We start from the raw sequence: 26,564 nt of genomic DNA, 5'->3' as shown, positions 1-26,564 counted from the left end.
TTTAACTTTCTAAATTTAAACACTTTATTTATACATATATTTCACTTAACCAAAATATTAAAAATAGCAGCAATACTGGTCTTTATTATAATATTACAGTAGATTGTTCACATAATTAGATATAAGTAGCTCTTTCGTTATTATTAATACAATTTACAAACTCCAAGGTCCTGGTGTCATTGCCAAATAACTTAGAGTCTAGATTCAATAAATACTATGCAAAGAATAATTATAAAACACACACGCAGAACATTCTCCAGACCAGAGGGAATTGTACCAAAAGGTTTTAGAGAAGCATCAGGTATAGGGCGGTTTGAAGGCAGGCAGGGAACCTGTAGGATTCCCAAGGCAAGAGAGTAATCTGAGAAGCTCCCTGAAAGGTCAGGAACTGGATCCCAAGAAACATGTCAATGGGGAAAGGAAGGCACTGCCACCTCTTCACGGAGACGTGTTTCATTTGAAAACGGCATTAAACCGATTAACAACTGGAAAGTTTCCCGATAAACGAGGGATAGACTCATTTCTCACCAGGAGGCCAGACCCTGGACCAGGAGGTCGATGTTCACTTTCAGCATTTACACTTAGTCTGAAGACCAGAGGCATAAACACCAAGATTTCAATAGGACCTTGCGTCTTTAAGCCATGATGGCTGGAGAAGCATTTCTATCCCAACTCCCATCTCTGTCCCTGGACCAACCTGCTCATTCTAGCAGCTTAGAAAGAACCCTAGATATGGTGACAGGGGTTTCTTCATACCTGGATTCAGTTACGGAAGTGGACCCTGCAATTGTGGCTTCTTTTCACATCTCGAAGGTTTTTCAGAAAAGGTAAATGTTAAGTCTCACATGGGGTTGGTTCTATATTTGCCTTATAATAAGACTGCTCCCTGACATTTCAATGGTTTGTATGAATTTTCAAACTACTTCATAAACTATTTCCATTGATTCTACAAAAAACTCGCAAGGAAGCCAGGACAGGCAACCAACTGCTCACTTCCAACGCCAGAAAACGGAGGCTCCTGGAGACCAAGGTGACCGAGGCTTGTCATGGTCACACACTGGCGAACAGTAAGGATGCTCTGCAGAACTTAGCTCTCTCCAACAGTTACTCATCTTTAGGAACAGGAGCTTGGTAATACCTGTTTTCTGAAGAGTGAAGTAATTTGAAGGGGGTAGGGAAAAAAAGGAAGAAAAATGAGTTCAAGAGAAGAAGAAACGGAGAGAAGTGGTGCCCACTTGGCAGTTAATATCATAAACTTGCAAACAAGCAAAGTACATTTCACACGTAGAACAGACATTTAAAAAAATATTTAAATACTTCAATCTTCCAAAGAGTCTCATATTGGCCTTGATTACGACATCTTTACATAGTTACTGAGGCTGACATCGAAACATAATATCACCAAGAAATTTTTACGAGTTCCACAATTTCCCAAGAGACATAAAATGGTTATAGCCTGTTCTCAGGACCCCATTCCTGTCCCATTTCACCTCTAGCACAAAACAATTACATTAAAATACATGTATATTTGGGGGCCAGCCCCATGGCCTACCGGTTGAATTCGGTGCGCTCCACTTCAGCAGCCCGGGGTTCGTGGGTTCAGATCCCGGGTGTGGACCTACCCTACTCAGCCATGCTGTGGCAGCGAGCCACATATAAAGCAGAGGACGGCTGGCACAGATGTTAGCTCAGGGCAAATCTTCCTCAGCAATATATACATGTACGTATGCATGTATGTATATTTGACTCATTTGGTAGTTTTCTAAGGTATAGGTTTTACAAAATATCTTTAATGAATATTCTTGCTATGTCCTTAAGAAAATTAGCGTTTTTCTCTCCGGATTTAGGCTGAGAAGAAGACTGCAAATAACTTAGAACTTTTATAATTTTACATTTGGATTCCACTTGGATAGATGTTGGAGAAGAAAAAATTTTAAATGATCATAATAATTAATTTAGAAAGCTATCATGTTTCACAGAACACTGTCAAGAAAATTTACTGACTCTTAGCTTGTTAGTTCCATAAAGCAAAATTATACTAATTCCATTGTAAAGAAACTCATGTATAACGATAATTCATGAACTGGAAGACGTAGGTTCAATGTTCTGGAGTGTGACACTTTGGACTACTAGTCATTTCTTATTTTTAATCAGTAAACATGTTTTAAAGAAAGAGTTGAATTAAAAAGGAGGCCATTCACGGCACCATTGTAGAACACGATGCAAAAGTCATACAAATCTTTGTTCCTCTTCAGGCATCATCTGTCCCATCTCCTACCCACCCCGCAGGGCCTCGCTAACATTCACACACTATAAATGCCCCACCACAGTCTCCCGACCCTGAACTGAACCAGTGAGGCACCAAATGGTCGACTGTGCTTAGCCAAGTAGGAAACTGGGCAAATCCTCTGAGCTTTTCTGAGGTAGTGGAGTCTCTCCTTGTAATATTCTAACCGTTACGAAAAGTCAAGGGAGCTGAATGAAGAGACAAGTGGAGCATTGGTCAGTGTACTTAAAACGCTGCTCTGAGATGGGTGGTTTCCATGGCTGTATGATTACCATACCCTTCAAAGCTCCAGCAGAGCCCTGTCATGCGGAGAACTTAAGACACTAGGCTGCTGTGTCATTAGGGTAAGCCACACCTCCTTGAGGGAGAGTGTTGTACAACTCAAGAAACTTGGATCCAATTCCTACATGTTTCTAAAAAAGTGCCTGGCAAAGAGCAGGAGCTCAATAAATATCTAATGACTAATCATTTAAGATCTCTGATTTAGCTCAGTGAGATTATCAGCAAAAACCAACATAAAAACACCCAACCAACTGCAGGGTAATTGTCACCCAAGGCTAGGTCACTTTCCCTTGTGCATGGAATCACAGACACCCTTCCGGCCCCGAGAAGGGTAAGCTCAGATGGTCCTGGCCATGGCAGTACGCAACTCCACGTTCACTCCGCTTATCAGACAGCTTACTCCCATCATGATTTTACCATGACGTGACTGTGGGATTTTCATGCATAAATCACTTTTCTGAGGACAAAGTGATCCACTCTCTCTGTTGTTCTTCAAGCTTTTCTGCCAAGCATTTAATCAAGACAGGGTCCACCTTAGAATCAAATTTATTAGCAAACCAATGTCCATCTTTTATAAGCCACCTTAATTCGGCTGCCCCGTAGATACACACACTGCGGAGGTGAGAGCCCGTGCACCTGGGGTAGAAAAGGCCTTCGTGATAGTTCCATTTGACAAGGCGGGTCTTACTCTGCAGGTCAGACACATCCTGGGCTGACCGAGAAATCTCTCCAGGTACTCCTGGCACCCGAATTAAGGTCGCCCAAAAATGCTCATCAGGCGAGTAGGTGTCTTCAGACCAGGCAAAAAAGTCTTTGACGAGGGAGGTGTTGAAAACGTATTTAACAAACGCTCGACTTAAAACAAAATAAGCGCTGCCAACGAATATCTCAATGTCATGAGGAGGCGCGTCCTTGGAGACGTTCGTCCTCACGGGAAGCTTCACATATTCGTAAGGCAGCTGTCTGAGTTCGTGGCGATACGTGAATCTTTCTATCTTACTGTGAGGGGGTTTCACCGTCTCTAACATATTTGCTCCATTGAGTTTCTTCAACTCTGACACTAACTCAAAGTTTGACTTCAAAGGAAAATCTTGCCCGCACAGGTTGATAACGTATTTCCACTGAACTGAAGACCTGAGAAGGTCGGACAAGCAGTTTAAATCAGCCTGGAGTCTGGAAATGTGGGCATATTGCACAGTCTCTAATTTGGAAGCAATGAAGATATTGGAGAAGCACTTAGCCAGGTTGTTCATGGCGACTTTGAAGGCCTCGGGTGACTTTCGGTCATAATGGATGCAGTAAATGTTGTGCCGGTTGTATATGGCCTGGATCAGCCTTTCAACCATAATCGCGTCTTTGTGAACAACCAAAGAATACGCTATTGGGAAGCTCTTCTCCTCCCTTGAAACCAGCTTTTGATGGTACCGTCTGAGGGTCTGATAAATGTCACAGTCACTGGTCATTGCCCCGACATCATCATCATCCAAGTCGATGATGTCTCTTCTTCTTATTTCCAGACTCTTGCCAATTTCCAAAGGCTCCTGTTCATAGACAGCAGAACAGTTAACTTCATACCCGGCTTCACCCTTAACTTGGGTGTATCTGTTTCTCACAAACGGCGAGGTACTCAGGGAGTACTCGACCAGGTAAATGCCTCTCTGAGGGAAGAGGAGTCTGCTTACGTTCAGAAGCTTCAACAAGGAGAACAGCCACAGGGTTAAAAACAGGACAAAAACTTTCTGCTGTAGGGGGTATTTAAAACAACATCGGAATGTCTTCATTCTGGAAGAGGAGAGAACGAATAATTCAGTTGAAGTATTCAGAGAAAACTAGTTCAGTTCACCCAAAATCTGCTAGGTGCCTACCTCATGGCAGGCAGAATGCTGGGCCCAGAGACGCATAAAACAAGGTTCTTCCCCTTGAGAGAATTCAGAAATAAGCAAATGGAAATTTGGAGAATGGCTGTATTTTGTGGTATTCTGTGTTATCTATACCTAATTTTGAGAGGTCTTGGATACCAAATAGAATGGAAAATAACGTAAGCTCCTAACATACAGGTAAGTATCTTAATTTTCTACATTTCTGCTTAGCATATTTGGGGAGGGATTGCTCTGGTCTGGGCAGAGGTCTAGAGAATTGGATGTCGTCAGAGACGCTTGGAGATGCAAATAACCCTCCTGACGCTAAAAGGAACATTCATCTTGATTCTACCTTCAGATCCTGATTGGATCCAGGTCTGAAGTCAGACGGGAAAGCCCAGTGAATCTTCCTGCTGGAGACTTAATGTTTGTGTCCCCCCCAAATTCCGACGTTGAAACCTAATCCTCAATATGACAGTATTAGGAGGTGGAGCTTTTGGGGGGGGTGATTATGTCTTGAGAGTGGAGCCCTCATGAATGGGACTAGTGCTCTTATAAAGAGACCCCAGAGAGCTCCCTTGCCCCTTCCACCATGTGAAGACACAGTGAGAAGACTGCCATCATGAACCAGGAAGCGGCCCTCACTGCTGAGGATCAAGGCTGCCCCTGCCCCAGGGAGAGAAGCCGAAGGCGTCCTGCCCTACAGACTGACCTATATCATCCTCCGGGAAGCATAGGATGCCCTGACTTAATCCGATCTGATTCTTATCCAAAGTTACAGGACCACCCAATACCCAGACCCCACCTGCACTGATACCATTTTAACGATTTTTTTCATGATCTTTCCTTTGCCTTGTAAAGAAATAACTCACATACCCATGCCTTATAAATTTAGCCCTACCCTCAGCACATTGCTGGTCTTCACTGCCCATGGGCCCTGTCCCCACGCTGCAGCTCTTCACTGCCCATGGGTCCTGTCCCCATGCTACTCCATGCTATTCTCTGAATAAAAGAGCACTACTGCCAGACCTTGAGAGTCCAAGAAATCTTTCTTTTGACTCCTCGACTCACCGAGCCCACATCACTCACCAGGCACCAAATCTGCCTGTGCTTTGATCTTGGACTTCCCAGCCTGTACAACTGTGAGAAATAATTTCTGTTGTTTATAAGCCACTCAGTCTGAGGCACTTCGTTACAGCAGCCTGAACATCTAAGACATCCACCTTCAGAAATAAGAGCAGGGGGCAGACACCCAAAGGAGCTAAGTAGGTGTTGACGTTGTAAAATTTTGTATAGGTATACCAATTTGGTAAACCTGCACATTTCTCTTATTTTTTTTATTTTGCTAGCCCCCATTGCCTCACAGGGATTAGAAATTTAGCTCTTAGAATGAAAAGAACCTGACTCTCGTTGAGATTAGGGGTGTGTGTGGCGGGGGACTACGGAGGGGACAGTTTGGCGTATCTGTCAGTTTTAAACACACCCACCCAGAAGTGCTCATGTGTGTGCAAAGAAGGTGTGTGCTAACCAAGGGAAGGGCACAGTGTGCTTACGTGGGAGCAGCAGGAAGGGGTCCAGGCAGCACCCCCCACGGCTTGAGGACAGGAGGGCTGGCTGAGCTCCAGCACTGCTTCAAAGAGGTTCAAATACTGAGCAGTGGTGAGGTCTGAGGAGCCCGCACGCAACTTCCTAACCCATCTCAATAAATCTTAAATGAGGACATAACCATTGTACCCAGTCTCCTTAGAGAGGATTAGCAATAAATTTGACCCTGATTTATGTGTGTAGGTTTCTTCCATATAGACCAGGTGAGAAAGCTCTCTTGGGAATGACATACCCTCACTCGCCTTCACTTGAATCACTCTCCTTTAAAGAACGACCCCTTATTGATTGACAGCTGTCCCGCAGGATCTGAGTCCTCTCCGGCCACACCCCAGTGTCTCCTCTGTGGGTTTTCCCAGGGTCCGGCTCTCAGGGCACTGCTCTGCTCAAGCACACTCTTCCTCTCTCTCTGGATTTCAGCTTCCGCATACACACTGCCAACACCTTTACCTCCAGCCCTCACCTCTTGCCTAAGCTTCCAAGGTGAACATGCAGGGCTTGATGGACATCTCCACTAGATATCCTGCAGTCACTCAGTGGGGTCTGTAACTGAACCTGACATCTTGACCTCTCCTGCGTTTCCTTCTCAATTTATGGGGAGACCATCCACTCAACAACCCAAGCTTGAAACTCGAGAACCAGCGACTATTCCATTTCCCTTACAGCCACATTAACAAACTGCTTCATAAACACGCCTCGAATCCTTCCCTCTTCTGCTTCCGCGCTACCAGGTCCAGACCACACCGTTGCTGGGTCAAGGGAGTCCCAATCAGGCTCAGGGCTCTGGGTCCCCTGTCAGGTCTCAGCTTTCTGCTCCTCCTAACCAAACTGAACAGGTAGGGTTCCATCCACTCGGGTTCAAGGCCAAGGTTCCTGCCCATTGTTATAAAGCCGTGGGAAAACTGACTCCCGAAGGACCAGGCAACACAAATGGATACCAGCTCAACACAAGGTTGACACAAGGGAAGCCATATTGTATAAAAGAAACCATATTGTAACTTTAAATGAACTCTAACTAACTGGCCTAGACATGCTCTGTAGATTTTGTGGCCCTTCCCAGCTTCTTTAAGATGCTAACTTTGTTCTCCTGAGTTCCTTAGGAATGTTATGACCCGCGGGTAGAGAGTCTGTGCTAATAGCCATCATCAATGACAACTGAAGGATCAGGGTATAGGGCAGCTGCTCCATTCTCTGATGCATATCCAGTCAAACAAAGGGCCTTCAGGAACTGGGACCAGATGTCTGCCCCACCCAGAGACCAGCCGTCTCCCCACCTGGAGACCAGCCCCATGTATAGCCGGTCTGTAGTCTTGTTCTGGGAGACGGTTCTTTCGGACACCAGTTGGCCATCTTCCCTCTTACAAGCAAGCTGTAATAAAGTCCTTTCTCTCCTGCCACCTTGCCTCCTGACTATGGGCACGTCTGGTGGCGAGCAGATGAGCCCACACGGGCGGTAACAAAACTGCCACCCCAGAAGCCTGAGCACATGTCTAGAATTAGCACATGCGACACAGGAGCACATGTGACAAAATAAGATTTAGAAGATTAATCGAGCCCAAATCAATCAAACTATCATTCAACTATCTACCTAACTGATGCGGGGTCGGTGAGCCGAGGAGTCGAAAGAAAGATTTCTTGGACTCTCCAGATCTGGCAGGAGTGCTCTTTTATTTAGAGAATAGTGTGGAATAGCATGGGGACAGGGCCCATGGGCAGGCAGAGCCGCTGCTGCTGCCCCAAGTTGAGGGTTAGGGCTAATTTTATAAGGCATGGGTATGTGAGTCATCTCTTTACAAGACAAAGGAAAGAACATGAAAAATGTTAAAATGGTATCAGTGCAGGTGGGGTCTGGTCATTGGGTGATCCCATGACTTTTAGACAAGAATCAAATCGGATTAAGTAATGGTTAGAAAGGTTAGAAGCCACCACCCTAAATCAGTTACATGAGATTGCCAGACAGCAACCAACTTAAGTTCTTGCCTTCCCCATTAAGAGTTTCTAGGGACAAGGTCATCTCTCTTCTTCTTCCTGGTACAGAGAGGGAGGCACCTTTTACAGACAGAGATTTACCTTACAAATGTAAATGTGTCCCAACAAGGGCAAGTTCCATTCCCCAGAGCCTCCCTCCCTGTCTCAGTTTATCAAAAGCAATCAGGCCCAAACAATCCCAATGCCAAAGAGACATATCCTGGGGTGGCCAATTTCAGGTCCCTACAAGGTCATCCCCCCTTCCTTCACAAATGCAAATATCTCTCCAAGCAAATTCCACTCCTGGAAGCCTGCTTCTCATCTGCAGTTTTTAAAATTAACCAGCCTAAAATCCTCATCACTATCCACCTATCTATCCCATCATTGTCCTAATTCATATTAATTAGGCATAAATAGGAAACAACTTACATAAATGGCTAGAATTAAAACGACTTTTTTCTTTTTTTTTGAGGAAGATTAGCCCTGAGCTAACATCTGCTGCCAATTCTCCTCTTTTTGCTGAGGAAGAGTGGTCCTGAGCTCACATCCGTGCCCATCTTCCTCTACGTTATATGTGGGGTGCCTACCACAGCGTGGTTTGCCAAGTGGATCAGAACCGGTGAACCCAGGCCACCGCGGAACGTGCACGCTTAACCGCTGTGCCACCAGGCTGGCCTGAATGACTCTTACCCAAAGTAAATTTTTGCTTTTTCTTTTCTCATTTCATTGGTCCATAGAATCTCTAATTAGCATCAGTTAATGGTTCCCCCTGATACCACAGTAAAATGAAAAGACCTCACATTTCTTAAGAGGTTTGCAAGTCTTCAGAGTCCTCACGTCATTTGTGCCGTACCATTTAACTGCCATCCTCACACATGCACAGGCAGAGGCCGCTCCCTGTCCTCTCACCCATTTCTAAGGCCTGCGCTGCCCCCGCCCCTGCGGGCAAGGCCTGGAGCCCACACTTCCTGACTCAGCTGCTGCCTGGAGAGTCTGCGTTGAGCCAGGAGGCCATGGCTGCCTGCCTAGTGGGGGAAGGTGGCAGGGCACCGGGAAGGGAGAGGTGGCAGGCACACGGCGAGAAGCCCTGTGGGAACAGGCCCTGGATCCCATGTCTGAGCTTCGCCAGCCAGCACGACAGTTCATCTTCAAGGAAGGAGGGGAGGGACTCGGGACAGCCAGGCACCTCGCCTTCTCCTCTTCCTTCCCGCCCTGGCATCTGGAGCGACAGCTGTCTGCCCACCATCGGCCTTGGAGAGCAGGGCAACTGAGCAGCCTCCAGTACCGACCATCCCAAGTCAAAGGAAGGGCCCTTCCCTTGCTGGCCAGGGCCGGCCAGAACCTCTGACTGCACGCCTTGCTTTTCCCAGGTGGAAGGAAGTGGGCAGGAGGGGCCAGCCCTTTGGGATGAATGAACTTCTGTCTGATCCGGACGGGCCGTGGACCTCTTCCCAGCTGTGTGAAGATGTCAGCACATTCTCCTCCGGCATGAGGTTGAGACCCCAGTTCTCAACCTTGCTCCACTTTCTCTGGGACGGAGCCTCTGCGTGACACCCACGGCCCCTCCCAGTCACCCCTCCCGGCCAGTTCTGTACAGGGAGCTCCTGGAAGTGCACAGCCAGGGGGCCAGGAGCTTAGGGGGCAGAGGGAGCCGGGCAGGCACCACCTCCCTTCCCTGCCACCTGCAGTCCAGGCCTGCAAAGCCCCAAAGGCCCCGGTGTGGAGGATGGGAAGGAGCTCCTGAGGCCTGGCCCAGGTCTGAGCAGGGCTCAGGCTGGCAGGAGTGCTGGCCACGTGGTTCCTAGGAAACAGGGTGGCAGGGCCACCCTTGCAAACACCCCACCCTGGCTCCTTCCCTCTTAACGGCTCGTGGGCAGGAAGCAGGCAGGTGTTTTGCTGCCAGGAAGTAGTCTGATAATAACATTACAAATAATTTCCCACCCCTGGGAGAAGGGGTATTTCCCCTCCCACCTGCCCAGGCAGACAAGGAAGGCTGAGCTGCTGTGGAGTTTATCACCAAAGAGGTACAGGCTCCTGTGATGCTGGCAGAACTGGGAAGGAATTGACAGGAGGTCTGACGGCTACAGCTCAGCTGAAAGAAGGTCCATTTGGATAATTCAATAAAAACCCAGCAAGGATGCTGAAGGAAGCATTTTCCCAAACCACCTTCTTTCCCAGCCCTCCCAGGCACTGTTTATAGCCTTAAACGAAACGGCAGGCCCACAGAGGGACACCCTGGCTAAGTGCTTCTATCTGCACCCAGGGCTGAAGGACCGCAGCCATCAGTGGCTCTTCAACATCATCAGACTCTCCTTCATCAGCAATTTCAAAACCCGGGACAGTCAAAGGAGTGCAAGCTTCCTGACCCAGGCAAGGAAGGGGAGTGGTAAATCACAAACTTCTCCCCCAAAGTCTCGACATAGATTCAATATTAGAATTACGCCTGACTGCCTCCATGTAACGCTCTTTACTAATTTAATTATCTCATTATTATTAAGGTAGAATCACTCAATAAAGAGTCGTTACTCGGGGCACTGTTCCTAGAACTCTGGATGTAATAACTCAGATCAACCAGGTGAGGAGGACCTGCATCCCTCTCTTACAAGTCAGGAAACTGAGGCACAGAGAGATGAAGAAATTGCTTCTTATTGATTTAGAAATGTCAGGCTTTTGTTTCCTTTTAAAGTCTTACAAAGAAGAATCATTACTTAAGACACTAATAAAAAGATGAATTCACTGAAAATAGGTCCTGATCTAGTTGAACAAGCTACAGTCCTTCCACTGCAGCTCCTCGAGTTCAATAAAGCCATTGAGTCCCCCTGATGACACGCTCAACACCAAACCCAGAGAAAGTTCTGGAGTAAGAGTGAGACCATTAGTGGGAGGATGAGTCAGCCGAGATGAATTTCCTCAACACCCCCACACACCCGAAGAGTCGTGCAGAGGAGCAGAAAGGCAAGTCCTGGCCCAGACGGCCTTTGGTTCCCATTGTTCTAGAGGGAAGACTGCAAAGCCCAATACCCGTCGGACTGAGGGGTAAACAGCCGCCACACACATCACAAGAACGGCGTGATACAGACGGAGGACGAGCAGTCCTCACAGAAGGGTGACAGCCTCGGAAAGGAGAAAGTTTTCCATCCTCTGTTTATAAAAGTAAACACTGCCATTTAAAAAAAAAACCCCAGAAAGTCAGAAAAGCCTGAAGAGGAAAATAGAGCTCACCAGTAACCCACCATCTGGCAATAACATTCTGTGGACAGGGTGTCCTTCCAGACTGTTTTCTATAAACACACCTTTCTGGCTTGCTTTTTAACCAGAAGCCTCAGTATACAGGCACTGTCTTATCTGTCTCTTCCATTTCACAACAGACTGTGAGTGAGTCCTTTTCTAAACTGGGTCTGTCAACTGTTGGAAAGTAAACCATTTCTAACTGTGGTCAACCAACATCTAAATAATAGAATTTCCTTTTCTGGGACGTCTCCACCAAAGCTTAACTAATTAACTCATAATTCCTGAAGAAGCCTGGGAGCAAAATCCTAAAACCAACAAGGACTTCAATGGGGACTGAGTTCAAATTCCTTCCTCTCTAACTGGGGAAATGAGGCCTGGCCATCCGTTAGCATCATTTTGTTCTTGGATGGCGCGAACACGTCTCCCCCATTACACACGTTTGTACATCACTGGTCCCCTCGAGGGAGGGGACAGAACGGAGACCTCTGCTCCCCACATCCAGGCCCCTCATGGTGGCATTCAATCCATCCTGGCCCCATTGCTCCCTCAGCTGAGATTGTTTGGGCCAAAGTCAACACAAATCTTTATGCTGCCAGCGTGAGGACACACACCTGTCCCTTCCTGATGGTCCATGCTGAGCGCGGGCCCCATTTACATTATCTTATTTATTCTGTTCAATAAACCTATGAGGTAGGTACTATCACTATCCCCATTTTTCAGATTAGGAAGCTGAGTCACGGAGGATAAATAGCTAGTATGTGGTGGAGTCAAGGATTTTCAACTGTGGCCCGATTTCAGCACCTTAAACCACAATGCGAGGCTGTGCCTCAATCTCTTGGCAGTAGGAGAAGCCTGTTGGTTGTATGTCCAGGATGTATTTTGAATCCACACACCACTTTCCACTCCATGGGAACCACTCAAACCCAAGCCAGCATCGCCTCGCACCTCCACATGAAATAGCCTCTCCCTAGCCTCCCTCTGATCCTTCCTGGGTACTGTGGCCAAAGGGTCTGCTCAAGAGAAACTCGGACCACTGTCACTCCCAGGCCGCTCCCTAGGCTCACACCCTGCCCTGGGGCTTCACTGCACTTTGAATAAAATCAGAAATCCTTTCCACGGCCCCAAGGCCCAGCCAGCTCCTGTCTCCACCTTCCTCTCTAACTTCATCTTATTCTGCTCCTTTTCTTGCTCACTCAGCTCTAAGCGACATCAGGCTTCTCAAAGCTCCTAGAATCCCAGTTTCTCCTGCCTTGGGACCTTTGCACTTGCTGTCCCGTGATTAGACCATTTGTCCCTGGATCCTGGCCTGACTGGCCCCTCCCTATCTCTCACGTTGGAGGAGAAATATCCTCTCTGATCACCCTTCCCAAATCTCTCTCCCAATGATCAACCCACTTGCGTTCTCATCAGCACTTGTCGCAGCAGGAGGTACTTCGTTTATTTGTTTATTATCTGTCTCCCAGACAGGCCTTGTTCACGCTCCAGCCCAGCCCACACCCGCCTGGCCCAGGATAGTTGCTCAGTGGGACAAAGGCAGAAGGCCAGAGTCCTCGTCTGGGCTTTGCCATAAAACACTCCTCAAGTGGGATTCCGGCTCTTGTATCCCACAGTGCCACTACAACGGTCTTCTGACCTCATGTGTGTGAAAGGGCTACGGACACCAAACCAACAACTCTGGTGTGTAAACGTTGGGGCCCAGGACCTCTACAGGAGGAATGGTTTCTTGGGAAAACTGGGAAGAGTCAATACATTGTGGTTCAGTTTTATTTTTCTAAAACAGCACATGCATTTCTCCCTTCACTCTGACATTCTAATTATTATTTGCTTTTCAGTATTTGACAACATTCTTCTTTGTTAACGTCCGCTGCATACATCGTTCCTGAAGATATACACCTGTCTTGGATTTTGAAAGACAAGAAGATAGTTACTCTAGTCAATCTTCAGCTTTTTCCCCAGTCTGCGCAATATCCTATGAAAGATCAAGAGCCAAAGAGCTCCTTTAAAACACATCCAAGAAGAGGAAGTAGAAGTGTGCAGGGCTACAGCCAGGTAAACAGCTTCTGGAACTCTCTGCATTGCAGATGCTACAAACTTTTCCCCTGAGTTCAGTATCTGTAGGGCAATTCTTCTCTAGATAGCACAGAACCGCAATGACTCCTTCAAGCACGCCTGTCCGGCAAAGCCATCCCTCAGGAGCACACAAGAAACGAGTGCACCAAGGATGCTGCAGCGACGTGAGCGCACGGAACGCTTCCCCACACAGGGCCTCCGCCAGCACCAACTGCTCAGATGACACGTCCAGTTACAATTGTCTGAGCTCAGGGAAGCGGGATGCCCCCCATCCAAAGGGGCTCTGGCTGAGGGCCCCGCAGCACGTGTCACCACATGGGCTTCCTCTACAGGCAGTGTGCTTCAGTTTACAAGCACAAACACTACATCCCTACCTTCCTTAAATAAAGGTCTACCCTACCTGCAAGATTCAAGAGTAGAGGTCTGAATGAAAACGCTGGGCGTGCACATCAGTCTGTCAACTGCCTCTTTACATTGTCATTTTTCACTGGAGCCTCTTGGGTTTGGGGAGATTTATGGGATCATTTAAGGTCACATGGGAAATGAGCAACCTACATCAGGACGTATTTACCAGATGGTTGTCCCCCAAGGTCAATGGAAGTCTGGGCCATAGCAATGGAGCAAAGTGTGGAATCCAGCCAGCTTTTTATAGTCACACCAGATAGGAGATGGCCACCCTGAGTCTGGGCTTTGTCGCTTCTAGTCCACAGCACAAACACCGAAAGCTGATTGTATCAGTTGTGGGGCAAAGCCACATGGCCAAGAAGTCTTCAGCAGGAAATTCAAAGGGGCAGAAATGACGCTACTGAATGAAAAGTTATTCTGCAACAATTTGTGACCTCATCATGTGGCAAATGATTAAATTTTCTATAGAAAAAAGGAAGGAAGGATGGGTTCCAAAAATACCTATGCCCTCAAACTTTAGCTTGGATGGAAACAGCTTAAATCAAACGATTCCTCCTTTAAAACAGGCGTTAATTAATGGATTCCATCATTGCCTCCCAAGCTTTATAAACAGCAGCTTACATTCCCTTCTCAGAATACACAATACAGAACCGAAATATATTTTATGTTCTAAATTAAAAGCGTTGATTGGGACTATTTTGGCTTCTTTTTCTATAAAGAGGAAAAACTGAATTGAAAAACATTTATGTGTATTTCTTTTAAAACCTATAGTTGAATTATCAAGCAAATTACATTTTTCTTTTAACGATTGGCACCTGAGCTAACAACTGTTGCCAGTCTTCTTTTTTTCCCCCTTCTTCTGCTCCCTAAAGCCCTCCGGCACATAGCTGTATATTTTTAGCTGTGGGTCCTTTTAGTGGTGACATGTGGGATGCCGCCTCAGCGTGGCCTGATGAGTGGTGCCATGTCTGCACCCAGGATCTGAACGGGGAAACCCTGGGCCACCGCAGTGGAGCATGAGAACTTAACCACTTGGCCACGGGGCTGGCCCCTGTCTATTTTTTTAAAATGCATGTTTGGTGTACTAGAAAGAAAAAAAACTCCCTTCCCCAACCAAGGTCTACATGGTATGATTTCTTCTCCCCAGAAGTTTTTGGAAGCACTTACTTGGTATGATATGGCTAACTCCGTATTTGACAGTGGCCAAAATCAGCTCCTCAGCGGTTACACAGCCTCTGGACGCTCACTCTGATTTCTCCGTGTGCATTTAAAGGAGAATCTCCACCGCCCACAACTACGGGCAGAGGTGGCACAGGGACAAACATATGAACCAAGAGTACTGACGGCAGAGATGGCTCAAGGCTGGCCACACTCCCCACGGACGGATTAGACACCCCAGCTTTAGATCATCAGAAGAGCTCCTTTACTTGCTTTCTGTGTTCTGCCGATGTGGCGGGGAGCTGAGCCCGAGACTTCAATACGTTTCAACTTCCACCAAAAGATTCAAGACCGGCAACTCTGGCATGACTTCACCATTTCGTAAAGATCAGTGGTTTTTGGTTTAAAATATACAAATGGTCCCAAGAGCTTGTGTGAGTACAGACACCATAAAGTTAAGACCTAGGAACTTAAAAATTAAGTTAAAAGGGTAAAACAAATAAAATCTGCAGTGCTCGGGAAAATTCTGCCAAAACAGGAATTTCAAAAGCAGAGATTTCGGGTAAAATGTCTTACCAAAAGTCGAATCTAGAAATGACTCCAGGAAGCTCTCCAGCTGGCATGTCCCACAAGGATGCATTCTAGCAATGTTTTTAATCAAGATAACAGGTCTCAACATGTAGGTTTTCTTTGAGGTTAATAGAATGGAAAAGTAAAGAAGATTGTTTAGCTAAAAACGAAACACCTAAGCAAATTTATATGGCGACTATATAGAATGCATAAGGAAACACCAGACTCTTCAGCTTTCCAAAGGGATTACAATGTTGCAATCTGACAGTGTAGTGCTGGTGCCAGAACACAGAGCAGTGGGATGAAATTCAGAAACAGACTCTGCAGGCAAGGATTTTACATATGGCTCTGGTAGAAATGGCCAGTTGCTTTCCAATATCCATCCTCCCTTTCTTCTTTACTGAGAGAACCCCGATATCGTTGGTGGCAGAAACGTGCCTCTCTAAAAGCCTTTTTCTCCGGCTTCATTGGAGGGAGAGGTCAGTGAAATATGATGTGGGGTATCTGGGAAAGTTCCTTAAAGGAATCTGATTCAGGGCGGAGGTATGCCATTTTGTTCTTTTTTCTCCTTTGTCCACTTTTCTGCCTGTAACTCCGACATGATGGCTGGAGTTGTAGCAGCCATCTGGGGACCATGAAGAACAGGCCAAGAGAATATCAGTGCTTTCAGCCCCTGAAATCCCCAAACCACTGGACCCCCAGCAGCAAATGACTACTCTGCATTCCTGTTAGAAAAATAAGCTCTCATATGTTTAAGCAACTTTGCAGAAATGTACTCTGAAAGACGACCATTTGAAAAGGGTAATGCCTAACAGATACACAACACAAGCAAAACTGAGCTTAAATTTAAACAGGCTGAGGTGTCTACTCGTACAAGAGTACAATCCCATATACAGCCAAGTGCAAAACCACGAGTCTCAGATGCTGCTGCACTTCTCATCTGTATCCGGAGGCAGCTGGAGGCTTTGGGTGAACATCTAAAGGACATTGGCATGAGCTCACCACGCCTCGGGTAAGCACTCCTGGGCTTGGGGCAAACTCCCTCTTATACGGTTCTAGCCCCAAGCACAGGGCAGGCCACAGACGTCTGAAGGTCACCTTGCAGACGGGATGCCCGCTGGAGAGCTTGTTTTGTAAAAAGCTTGTTACATATCAAGACAAAGATAGCAATCAGCACCATGTGGGGTAAGGCATGCTGAGCGGCTCTGAGCCACTCTCCGGTCCCTACCTGACCCTGTCTGACCCCACTGCTCTCTCCCTGCCACACACTTGACTCCTCCATCCCGACCTCTGTGGACAACGTAGGGTTAGGGTTCGGAAGGTAAAGCCGATGGGTCTCAATTTAAGTCCTGATGCACCCATGAGCTGTCGCTAACCTAGCTAGCCCCAGACTCCTCCTTGGTGCAAGGGCAGAGGGCACTGGCTCACACGGATGCTGTGTCGACTAACTGAGCTCACGCCCCGAGTCCGTCTGGCAGGAATGCAGACTGGCCCATGGGGTGCCTGCTGTAAGGGGTTCCAAGCGTTTAAACAAGCGCAGCCAGAGGAGGACCGTTTCAGAGAAGGGCTGCTCTGCAGACAAGGGCTGGGCGCCATCCCCAGCACCTGCACCCCCAGTCCACCTCCGGGAGCAGCCGCGGCCGCCCTCAGGCAGGATGCTGTGGAAGCCTCGTCAAAGGCTTCCCCACCCTCATGGTCGACGGGCAGTCAGACGGGGGCCCACTGTACCATTCCAACAACTTTTCTGAGGGTTTGACATTTTCCAACGTGGAAAGTTGGTCTTTTTTAAAAAAGGAGGGAATCCTAGGGGTAACCAGCAGCGCGCAACACTAGAAGCCTTTGACGGTCCCCAATCTCATGGCAGATTTCCCGCAATCCTTTTTCACCAGCACGGCTTTAAACATCCTTTTAAGTCTGGTGTCACTGCTGTCTTCTCTCTGTGATCTATACTTTCCAAGGACTACCTGGGTCACTGCATGTTATAAAAATAACTTTTGTTGTTCCATATTTATGAACTAGTTGATGACCATAAAAATATTCTTTTTTTCTATCATTTTGTTGTGGTAAAATATACATAACATAAAATTTACCATTTTAACCATTTTTAAGTGCACAGTTCTTTGGCATTTAAGTACATCCTCACTGTTGTACAACAATCACCAGCTCCCTGCACAGAACTTTCCACCTTCCCCAACTGAGACTCTGTCCCCAGTATACACTAACGCCCCTTCCCCTCCCCACAGCCCCCGGCACCCACGCGTCTACCTTCTCTTTCGATGAATTCGACTCTTCTAGGAACCTCGTATTAGGGGAATCATAAGTATTTGTCCTTTTATGATTGCCTCATTTCACTTAACATAAGGTCTTCAAGTTTCATCCATGTTGTAGCATGTGTCAACATTTTCTTCCTTTTAAAGCTGAATAATATTCCATTGTGTGTGTGTGTGTGTGTGTGTGTATACACACCACATTTTGTTTATTCACTCCTCTGTCAATGGGCACCTGCACCGTTTCCACCTTTTAGCTATTGTGAATAATGCTGCCGTCGACTGGAATAGTTGGGTAGAGGTTATACGGAGTTTGTTCAAATAATTAAGCAAGGAACTCCAGCCCCAGGGAAGAGCGGAGCAGAGTATTCTGAGGGCCTGCTCCGAGGTCAACAGGTCTGAAGGCAGTTTACATACTGTTCCTTTAACAAAGCAGTGCATGTGCAGAAAAAGAGCTCATAGCTCTAATATTCATATACTTTACAGATAACGTAACAAGAGCTTTTTGTTTATATGTCAAACAAGGCTTGTAAAGTTGACGTTATCTAAGTGTGGAAGGAGGCAAGGGCCAGGGTTGCTATTTTTCCTCAATCTCTAAAAAACGCAGGGTGGAAATGTGAGAGCAAGGTACCCTCTATCTTTTCCTGTTGTGTCCAGCTGGGGTCTTCAGTCACTAGGTGTGGGGTTGCAATGTCATTCTTGCACAGGCTGAGGCCTGCACAGCGGCTTCATGGCACAGCATGGCCTTCCAGGCTGTGCAGCTCGCTTGGAGGTCTGCCCCTCAGACCAGGGAGATGGGTCCCAAAAGTTCGCTCACACTGCTGTGGGCATTCACATACAAACATCTCTTCACGTCCCCGCTTCCTCTTCTTTGGGTATGGACCTTACACACACCTTTATTCTTACAGACCCTCTTTCTATCCACCTTCAACTGGCTGCCCAGCCACCCACCCTTCACTGTGTGCCTGCCGTGTGCCAGGCAGGCACTGTGTTAGATTCTGGAGAGAGGTGACTAGAAACTGTGCTGCCTGGAGGAAATGGAAATAAATAGTTAGGTCCTGGGTGACTTGGCAGTGCAATTCAAGAAACGCTAGTTATTTTGTTACATTTGAATTTTATCTTGTAGAGATAATTTCCCAGAAGAGAGAAGTCATTAGCTAGCATTTGGAAATGCTTCTTTTATTCAGGGATTTTCTTGCTATAGTGTTGATTTTGTGTTCCTCCTTTCTTAGGATCTCTCCTCTGGTTCCCCGTCCCTTCCTTCAGCTCCACAACCTCCATATCATTCTGTTAGTATTTTTTCAGGATCTAGTCTTTGCAACTTACTCCGTGTCCACCCTGCGTGTCATTCCACTTCTCTCTGCCGCCCCATCGGTAATGACACCTCTCCGACTCTGCCTGCCTGACAGCAGGACAGGGTGCTTGCTGGAAAGGTTAAAGGCAGAGACCCTGGTGGAAGACGATGGCTAGCAGAGAGCCCCTCCCTGCTGCAGCCAGGTGTAACATGGGGGTGTGGAGAAATGACACAACAGTGCAAATATTCCAGATATGCAGCGGGGGGGCAGAAAGGCAGAAGGAAGAGAAAAGGGACGTTGGCAAGTCCAGGAAGTGTGCTGGGCCTTGTTCTCCCTGGTCCTGGGCACGACTGCCCACCTGCAGCTGCAGTCTGAACAAACTGCTCCCTCACAGGCCGTGCGGACCTGGTAGACAACCAGGCACCTCGCCAGGGTCCGCAGGGCCCTTGGACACAGGTCCAGCCTTTGGGAGAGCAGGCAGGCCGACCGTCCGAGTCTGAGCACAGCCGGAAGCCCCCCTCCAAAGGGACAACCTCAGCTATTTTGCCCTCAACTAGATGAGAAAAACAAGAGGGGCAGAGGGAGAACAGAAGCAAGCAAAGAGCTGGCGGGGCAAACCACTCCTGGAGGTTTACTTGAGCTTCCAGAGAGCTCCATTAGCACCAGGCAGTTTCTTTTGCTGGCCACGGTACGGGAGAACCTCGCATGGAGAGCGGTTTGGAAGCGTCCTGGAGGGAGAAAGCAGGCTTGGATTTTACCGAGATTTTTTGCAGTTTGGTTAGGGCTGGTCTTTCCCTGTGGGGAGCGGGGAGGGAGGAGTGAGAAGGCTCGAGCAGGACCTGACACGGATCAGGAACGGGGTAAGAGGGCAGGATTCCAGGCCCTTTTTCCACGCTCTAGCAGCCACGGGTAAAAGCATTCTTGCCATAAAGTTGTTTTGCTTTTTGCCTTTTTAAACTTCTTTGTGCATTTATGTCATCTAATTGTATTCTTGCAAGAATCATGTAGGAGCAAAAGTTTAAGTGTTTTAAAAAAGAATTAAATGACCTGAGTCTCTTGGTTAAATGTGGGCTTGAGCACAAAACCCTTGAGTTCTAGAGCTGGGGGAAGGGGAGAGTGAACAGGAGAAATGACGAGACACAAGTTTTGCTTCCTATTATTTAAAAATTTCTGAATTCATTTTCGTCTGGCCATAAATAAGCCGAGAGTTACCTGTGTCACCCACAAAAATAAACAAGCTGCCGGGATAAACCAAACAGGGGCAGGGAAGCAATCATCAGAGTCAAACAGCTCCTGACGACGGGCTATAGAGACGGTCCTGTGAGAGACACCGAGGATGGAGTCAGAAAACACGGCCCGTGTGGAGACACCATGCGAGGGAGCACTTCAGAACAGCGGTAATTCAGTGCAAACAATGATGGGAGAGATGACAACTCTTCTGATGTTGGCCCCACAAGGATCACAAAAGAGGCCAAGTCTTTAAGCCTCATTAACTGTGAGGAAGGCCTCTAACAAAGATACTCACACTGTCATTGACTCCTTGGGCCAGGATATCAGCGGCCCAATCGGCAGAGGACACAAAGATTTCTACGAAAAAGGACAGACATCGGGCCCAAACAGATTTGGACAGACTTGGATCTAGTAAGATAAAATTTAACAGAGATATATACAAAGACTAACACTAAGGTCCAAGAAGTTAACTGCGCGCGTCCCAGATGGAGAAACGTGGTAGCAGAGGAGCGTCTGCGGAGAACAGGGCAAGGTTTTGGCTGCTCCATGTTTGGGAGGAGTCACAGTTTGGTTGGTATGAGACTGCCAAAAGATGGGGGAAAGGCAGCAAAACCAAACCAGTGTGGTCCTGGATAGTGTGAGGACCATAGACCTGCAGACCGTTAGGGCCTGAGGGATCTGAGAAGCATCTTCCACCAGTTTAGACCTCGGGATGGGTTAGGTCTGGGTGCAACCCTTGATGAGGATATTGACTGACAGATGGTCAGCAGCACAGTCAGAAGCTAGTGACCACAAGAGGGCCATGAAGGTCAAGACCAAAGAAGAGAGAATTCAGGAGGAATGGAGGCTGGCTCCAAGTATTAAAACACAGGTGCTGGGCCCACCCCCAGAGGTTCTGATTCAGCAGATCTAGTGGTCTCAGAATGTGCATTTCTAACAGGTTCCCAGGTGACGCTGATGTGGCTGGTCCAGGGACCACACTTAGAGAATTACTGCTCCAAGTAACAAAAGCATAGGGATTTTGTTTTATTTTGGTGAGGAAGATTGGCCCTGAGCTAACATCTGTGCCAATCTTCCTCCACTTTGTATGTGGGATGTCACCACAGGATGGCCCGATGAGAAGTGTATAGATAGGTTCACACCTGGGATCTGAACCCTGGGCTGCCAAAGGAGAGTGTGTAAACTTAACCACTACACCACCAGGCCAGCCCCAGGGTTTTTTTTTTTAAATGCATGTATTTCTAAGGTTTTACTAAGACACAATGGCCTATTTCCCATTAAGTCCAAATTAGGGAGGATTTATTGGTTTTAAAACTCCACACATTCGTCTTTAAGATTATGCTCTTTTTAAAATTTCACATTGCTTAGCAGCAGCTCCACTGTCACTTTCTGACCCTCAGCGTTTCGTGTTAGTTCAGCTTCATAAAGCAGACTTCTGTTTCTGCTTCTGCTTCATTTTCTGGCATTTTACATAACAGGCAGTTTCCCTCTGGTCTTCCTCCGCTTTCCCTGTATTTTTCTATTATGTTCAACAGATCAAGCTTCATTACCCATGAAAGTGTGACCTGCTTTTATCAAATGCTATCTGGCTTCCCACATCTTCTAAAATAGTAAATAGTGATCTAATTCTTTCCCCAAAAGGCCACACTGAGCCCACCGTGCCCAGGGGCCCATTAGGTTTCGAAGCAGCCGCATTCAATTCCTGATTAATTTTATTTGATTTTATATACTTGAAGCTTCAGCCTTTAGATCCCACTAGGAAAAGCACCAGCATATGGAAATGCATATAAAATGACATGCAAAGCAATGCAAAGTAATACACAACATACATCTCTAAATTGCTGGGGAAAAGCCTGTAAGCCTCGACGTGGATAGTATCTGTTTTGCTTGTCCACACTCTGGCCAGCAGTGACCAGTCCTTTTATTACAGTTCATTTCATACAGCATCCAGCACCTGACACTTGTCCACATGCTCAGTGAAAGGCGCCACTGCCTGTGAGTCAGGCAATTGGGATCCTAGCCCTAACTCTGCCACTGTTGGCATCTATGGCCTTGGCTAGGTTCTCAAAATTCTCTGGTTCTCAGATCCTACATCTGGAAATGATGAGAACAACATCATCGTAATAAACCCACCAGCGCAAAGGCTTACTGAGCACTCACTACACGGGAGGCATAATGCACACATTTTGCATACACGATGCTCACATGCACACCTTGTGCATACACGATGCTCACATGCACACCTTGTGCATACACGATGCTCACATGCACACCGTGTGCATTCGTGATGCACACATGAAACATTAAATTTGCATGATCTGTGAAGTAAACATTCAAATTTCACAGTCATATGTACTTCAAAATAGTGTTTCCGCAACACGTTGATAGTTTATGTTATATGAGTTTGATATCAAAAGCACAATCTGACTTTTTTACCTAACACTCCAGGAGTGGGAGGGGAAGCTCCAGATGCTCTGTACACTTGCCTCTCCGCCCACTCACTGCCTCCCATTCGCATACGGATCCGGATCTGGATCCGGGTGAGGCTCTCTCACCTTAAAAATACCACCCTCTGTCGCACCTCTCACTTCAGAGGCGGCTTCCAGGCAGTTAAGAGCGGCAGCCACTGCCAGTCCTCAGCCCCCTAGCGCGTGCACGTGCGCATGCACACACACGCACCACGCAGGGCGCTCACTCCCGCGGCAACCCTGCTGGAGACCCAGCCCCGTCCTGGTCTTCCTCCCACCTCTCCCAGGAGGCAGGGACTCTGTTCCAGCTCAACGCCCGTCTCCGCGTCCACCGCAGGCTTTAAATAGCACCCGGTACAGATGACCCCAGCTACTTTGCAGGGTCAGCCAGGGTCTGCTCTATCCAGCCATCGGTTAAGTATTTCCACTGGGAGCCTCGGGAGCCGCTCAGGCTCGACCAAACCAATTAGTCTTTCCTCCCCAAATGCGCCCCTGCTCCAGCGCTCCTTCGCCCCCGTGCCCTCAAGCGCACAGGCCAAATGAAGGGGAGTCACCTGCACACCCTGCACAGAACCAGTCACCAGGTGACTCAGAGCCTGCCAGAACCCAAGCACTGTGTCCTCCCCGCTGCCCTCTCTTAGCCGAGACCCCCAGGCCTCTGCGGCCCTCGGAACCAGCCCCGTCCGCCTTAGGGGCTCCTCAGGTCCCTTCTCCACACAGCCACCGGACTTGTTTTGTTTTGAATCTAAATCTCATCAGGATCCCTTCAGGTGTGAAACTGTCCTGAAGATCAATTCCACAGAGTGGCCCCAAGGCCTGGCATCATGTGGCCGGGTCCCTGCTCGCCTCACCTGCTGCCAGCCTGCCCTCAGGTCCCACGCCCTCTCCTGTCCCTGGACTCTCCCTGCTCTCCCCGCTCTGTCTCAGGGCACACTGCTCCCTGGGGTGAGAATCCCCTCTCTCTCCCTCCTCCCCCCACTCTGTTAGGCAGCTCTAACTCATCCTCCGGGTCCACCTTAAACGTCCCCAAGAAGGCCTCCTGCCCCAGCACCCAGGACGGGGCTGGCACATAGCAAGTGCTCAATAAACTTAGACTGCTGCACTGACTGGTCAACCCTGCGTCGCAAAATCTTACTGCCTGCTGCCTTCCTCCCGGCTTCTGGCCTACGAGGGAAATCCCTTGAAGCTGACACACTCTTACTTCCAGTATGTGGTGCTATGATAAGCCCCAGATCACCAAGTCACAGTCGCAGCACCAGAGGCTCCAGATGTCCGTGATTCTTGAGGGAGAGAGCAGAAACTGGGCACTGTCACATACCGTCTCTATCCCGCCCCCCAATGACCTGAGTTCACTGCAAGTCAGTACCCTGTCCTGAGGGTACTTAGCACTGCACACCAACTTGGCCATCAAGTGCCAACTTTGACTTATTGCCCAACTATGCCATTCACCCCTACCTACCTCCGACCAAACGATGTGGCATTTAGCAAATTACTATAAACTTTGTCCCTCAAAGGAATGGTACAAGCCATAAACAGGAGGGAACCTCTCCCCTACTCCCAAAGGAAACTCTCCTTTAGTCTCCCGGGGGGGGGGGGGGGGGGCGGGAGGCATTCAGAGCCACACAACCCGATTCTTTGGCTGCTGCTTCTCTCCAACTATAAGTAAAGGATGATTCAACTGCATCTGAATTGTCACTTCTCACAGAGAACTGGACCCTGGAATGGGCAACATAGGAACTGCTGTCTGCAATAATTCACTTACTTTTAAAGATTTTACTTCAAGACGCTATCAATAAAAGCTGTCAGAGAGACAGGTCCTAGAAAGACTTAGGCTGCCAGTTTAATAATAAGGGCGCGCTTTATGCGTGTAAGATCGAAAGGGGTGACCTCCTTGTCCGCCAAAGCACATGGACACTTGAATTAACACTCCCCCACCTCCTTTAGTCTTCTGGTTGGTTGCGTTTCAATTTTAAGGACAAGAAAAGGAAAGACACTTGCCTCGGGGTAACGCCACCTCTCCGCTTGCCCAGCGAGGGGGCGACACACAAGTTTCCCCGCCGCAGAGACGACGCGGACGCCTCCCCCGCGCCGGAGATTCACAAAACAGCGCCCACTCGCTCGCCGCGTTAGCCTGACGGCGGGCTGAACGCGACCGACTCGCCGCCTCTCGGATCGGATCCCAGTCCGCCGGCGACGAATACCCGACCTTAAAAAGCGCGCAAGCTCGTCCCAGCGGAGGGCGCGGCCGGGAGGTCCGTCCGTCCCGCAGCGGCCGATCCCCAAACTGTTAAGAGACCCCCGTCTCATCCAAATGCAGAAGCCACAGCAGCAGCCCGTCCAGTGCCGCGTCCCTCTGCCGCCCGCCCGCCTCCGCCGCGCAGGGGCGGGGACGCCCAGGACCCGGTCCCGGGCGCGCGGCGGGCGGGTCCAGGGCTGCGGGGAGGCGGGCGGGTGGGCGGCCCGGAGGAGCGGGCCCCGGAGGACCCCGCCTGGGAAAGAGCGCCGCGCTCTCTCCGCGGGGAGATCCCGGGGAACCCTGCGGCACCGCGCGCGGCTCCCGGCCCCCGCTCTGCTCTGCCCGGGAGCCGGGGTGCGGGCGCCGCACCCGCATCGGCCAGGACACCCTGCGGGACACCCGCGCCAGCGCCGCCCTCCTTCGCAGCGCGGACCTCAGGAACTTTCCAGCGGCCGGCCGCGCGCGGGGCCCCCGCCTTGTGGCATCCGCTTGGCTCACCGCGGGGTCCCCGACTCCGCGCGCCCCTGCCCCCTCCCCGCCAGGACGCTGCGCCCGAGTTTCCCCGGCGGGAAAGTGAAAGTCGCCAGGAGGAGAGGGTCCCGGCGCCCCGGCCACCCCGCGCTGAAAGGAGCCCAGCGCCCGACCCGGGCGTCCCCGCGGGCCTGCGTGGCCAAGTCGACTTACGAAAGGGAGCGCGGGGTCCCCGCGGCTGCAGAGGCCGCCCCGGCAGGGCCGCGAGCTGCGCCCCCGGCTCCGGCCCCCGCCTCCCGCCGCTCCTCGGCCACCTCGGCGCGCGCCCTGCGAGGAGTTGCGCTCCTGCGCGGGGCTGGCAGAGCGCCGAGCGCCCCCGTGACGCGGACGGGGGAGGAGGAGCGCCGCTGCCGCACGCCCGCAGAGGGAGCTCCCCGCTCCTGCGCGCCGGGTCCCCTCCGCGCGGGGACGCAGCCCCGAGGCGCGTGGCCGCCCCGCTCCGGCCGAGCTGCCGGGCTCTCCGCTGTGCGCTGAGCGTCATCCAGGTTCGGTTCCCTCCCCGCATTAAACAGACAAGAAACCCGAGGGCTGGAGAGCTGCGACTTGCCTGAAGTCGCTCAGAGGGCGGTGACAAAGCAAACTCACCTCTGCGACTCTGCTTCCCCCGAAGGCCGGGCGCTGTGAGGCTCCGGCCCCGCAGGATGGCCTCGCTGCCTTTGGTAAGACAGTGTCCCACGGAGCCTGGAGAAATACCATCCAGGAGGAGCGTGGGAAGGGGGAGCCTTATGCCGGATAAATAGGGTACAAAGTTGTTTTTCAATCAGTGCCCACCTGCCAGCCCACACACTAAGGCTTCCTCTTCACCCTCGAGAGGGGGCGAGCGTGGCTGGCCATGCGGGCGCAGTATCCGGCCCGAATCCTGCTCACCCAATAATTGCAGAGAGGCAAGCACACACCTACTTAACCATTGGGCAACATCCAGGACTCGCTTCGTAGTGGGTTCTTGTGAATATGCTAATTTGTGAGGTGGATGCTCTCCACTGTGCTTGCACTTCCAGGCCTTCCAGAAGTCTCTGGGGGCGCACCAGGGCCTTTTGGGGCCAGAGGCTCCCAGGGCCTGCTTTATAGGGCAGGGCGCTCAGGGCGGGGAAATCCCTCCCGGTTT

At 49.4% G+C, this 26,564-nt stretch overlaps 2 protein-coding genes across 5 annotated transcripts; one reads left to right on the top strand and one right to left on the bottom strand.

Annotated features, from left to right (window-relative positions):
• GCNT4 (glucosaminyl (N-acetyl) transferase 4) lies at window positions 1-26,495 on the bottom strand. Of its 4 annotated transcripts, none has more exons than XM_070569797.1 (2): window positions 26,045-26,495; window positions 1-4,351 (listed from the first exon to the last, which is right to left on the bottom strand). In XM_070569797.1, the coding sequence occupies exon 2, from the start codon at window positions 4,348-4,350 to the stop codon at window positions 3,019-3,021; it is 1,332 nt and encodes a 443-aa protein (XP_070425898.1). In that variant the 5' UTR covers window position 4,351; window positions 26,045-26,495; the 3' UTR covers window positions 1-3,018. The 4 variants fall into 4 exon arrangements, with proteins under 4 accessions (XP_070425898.1, XP_070425901.1, XP_070425899.1 ...); XM_070569800.1 differs by lacking the exon at window positions 26,045-26,495 and adding an exon at window positions 25,613-25,743; XM_070569798.1 differs by lacking the exon at window positions 26,045-26,495 and adding an exon at window positions 24,691-25,137.
• LOC139075217 (uncharacterized protein C10orf95-like) lies at window positions 25,004-25,933 on the top strand. The gene has a single exon (XM_070570004.1). It carries the CDS (start codon window positions 25,004-25,006, stop codon window positions 25,931-25,933), a length of 930 nt encoding a protein of 309 aa, XP_070426105.1.
• Window positions 26,496-26,564: the final 69 nt, after the last annotated feature.

The sequence above is a fragment of the Equus przewalskii genome, chromosome 13 (genome assembly GCF_037783145.1).
Source record: "Equus przewalskii isolate Varuska chromosome 13, EquPr2, whole genome shotgun sequence".
Taxonomy (NCBI): domain Eukaryota; kingdom Metazoa; phylum Chordata; class Mammalia; order Perissodactyla; family Equidae; genus Equus; species Equus przewalskii.
This window is presented reverse-complemented; position numbering and strand designations above follow the sequence as displayed.

Coding starts and splice junctions, on each gene's coding strand:
- GCNT4 (XM_070569797.1), bottom strand. CDS start 4,350: ATGAAGACATTCCGATGTTGTTTTAAATACCCCCTACAGCAGAAAGTT.
- LOC139075217 (XM_070570004.1), top strand. CDS start 25,004: ATGCAGAAGCCACAGCAGCAGCCCGTCCAGTGCCGCGTCCCTCTGCCG.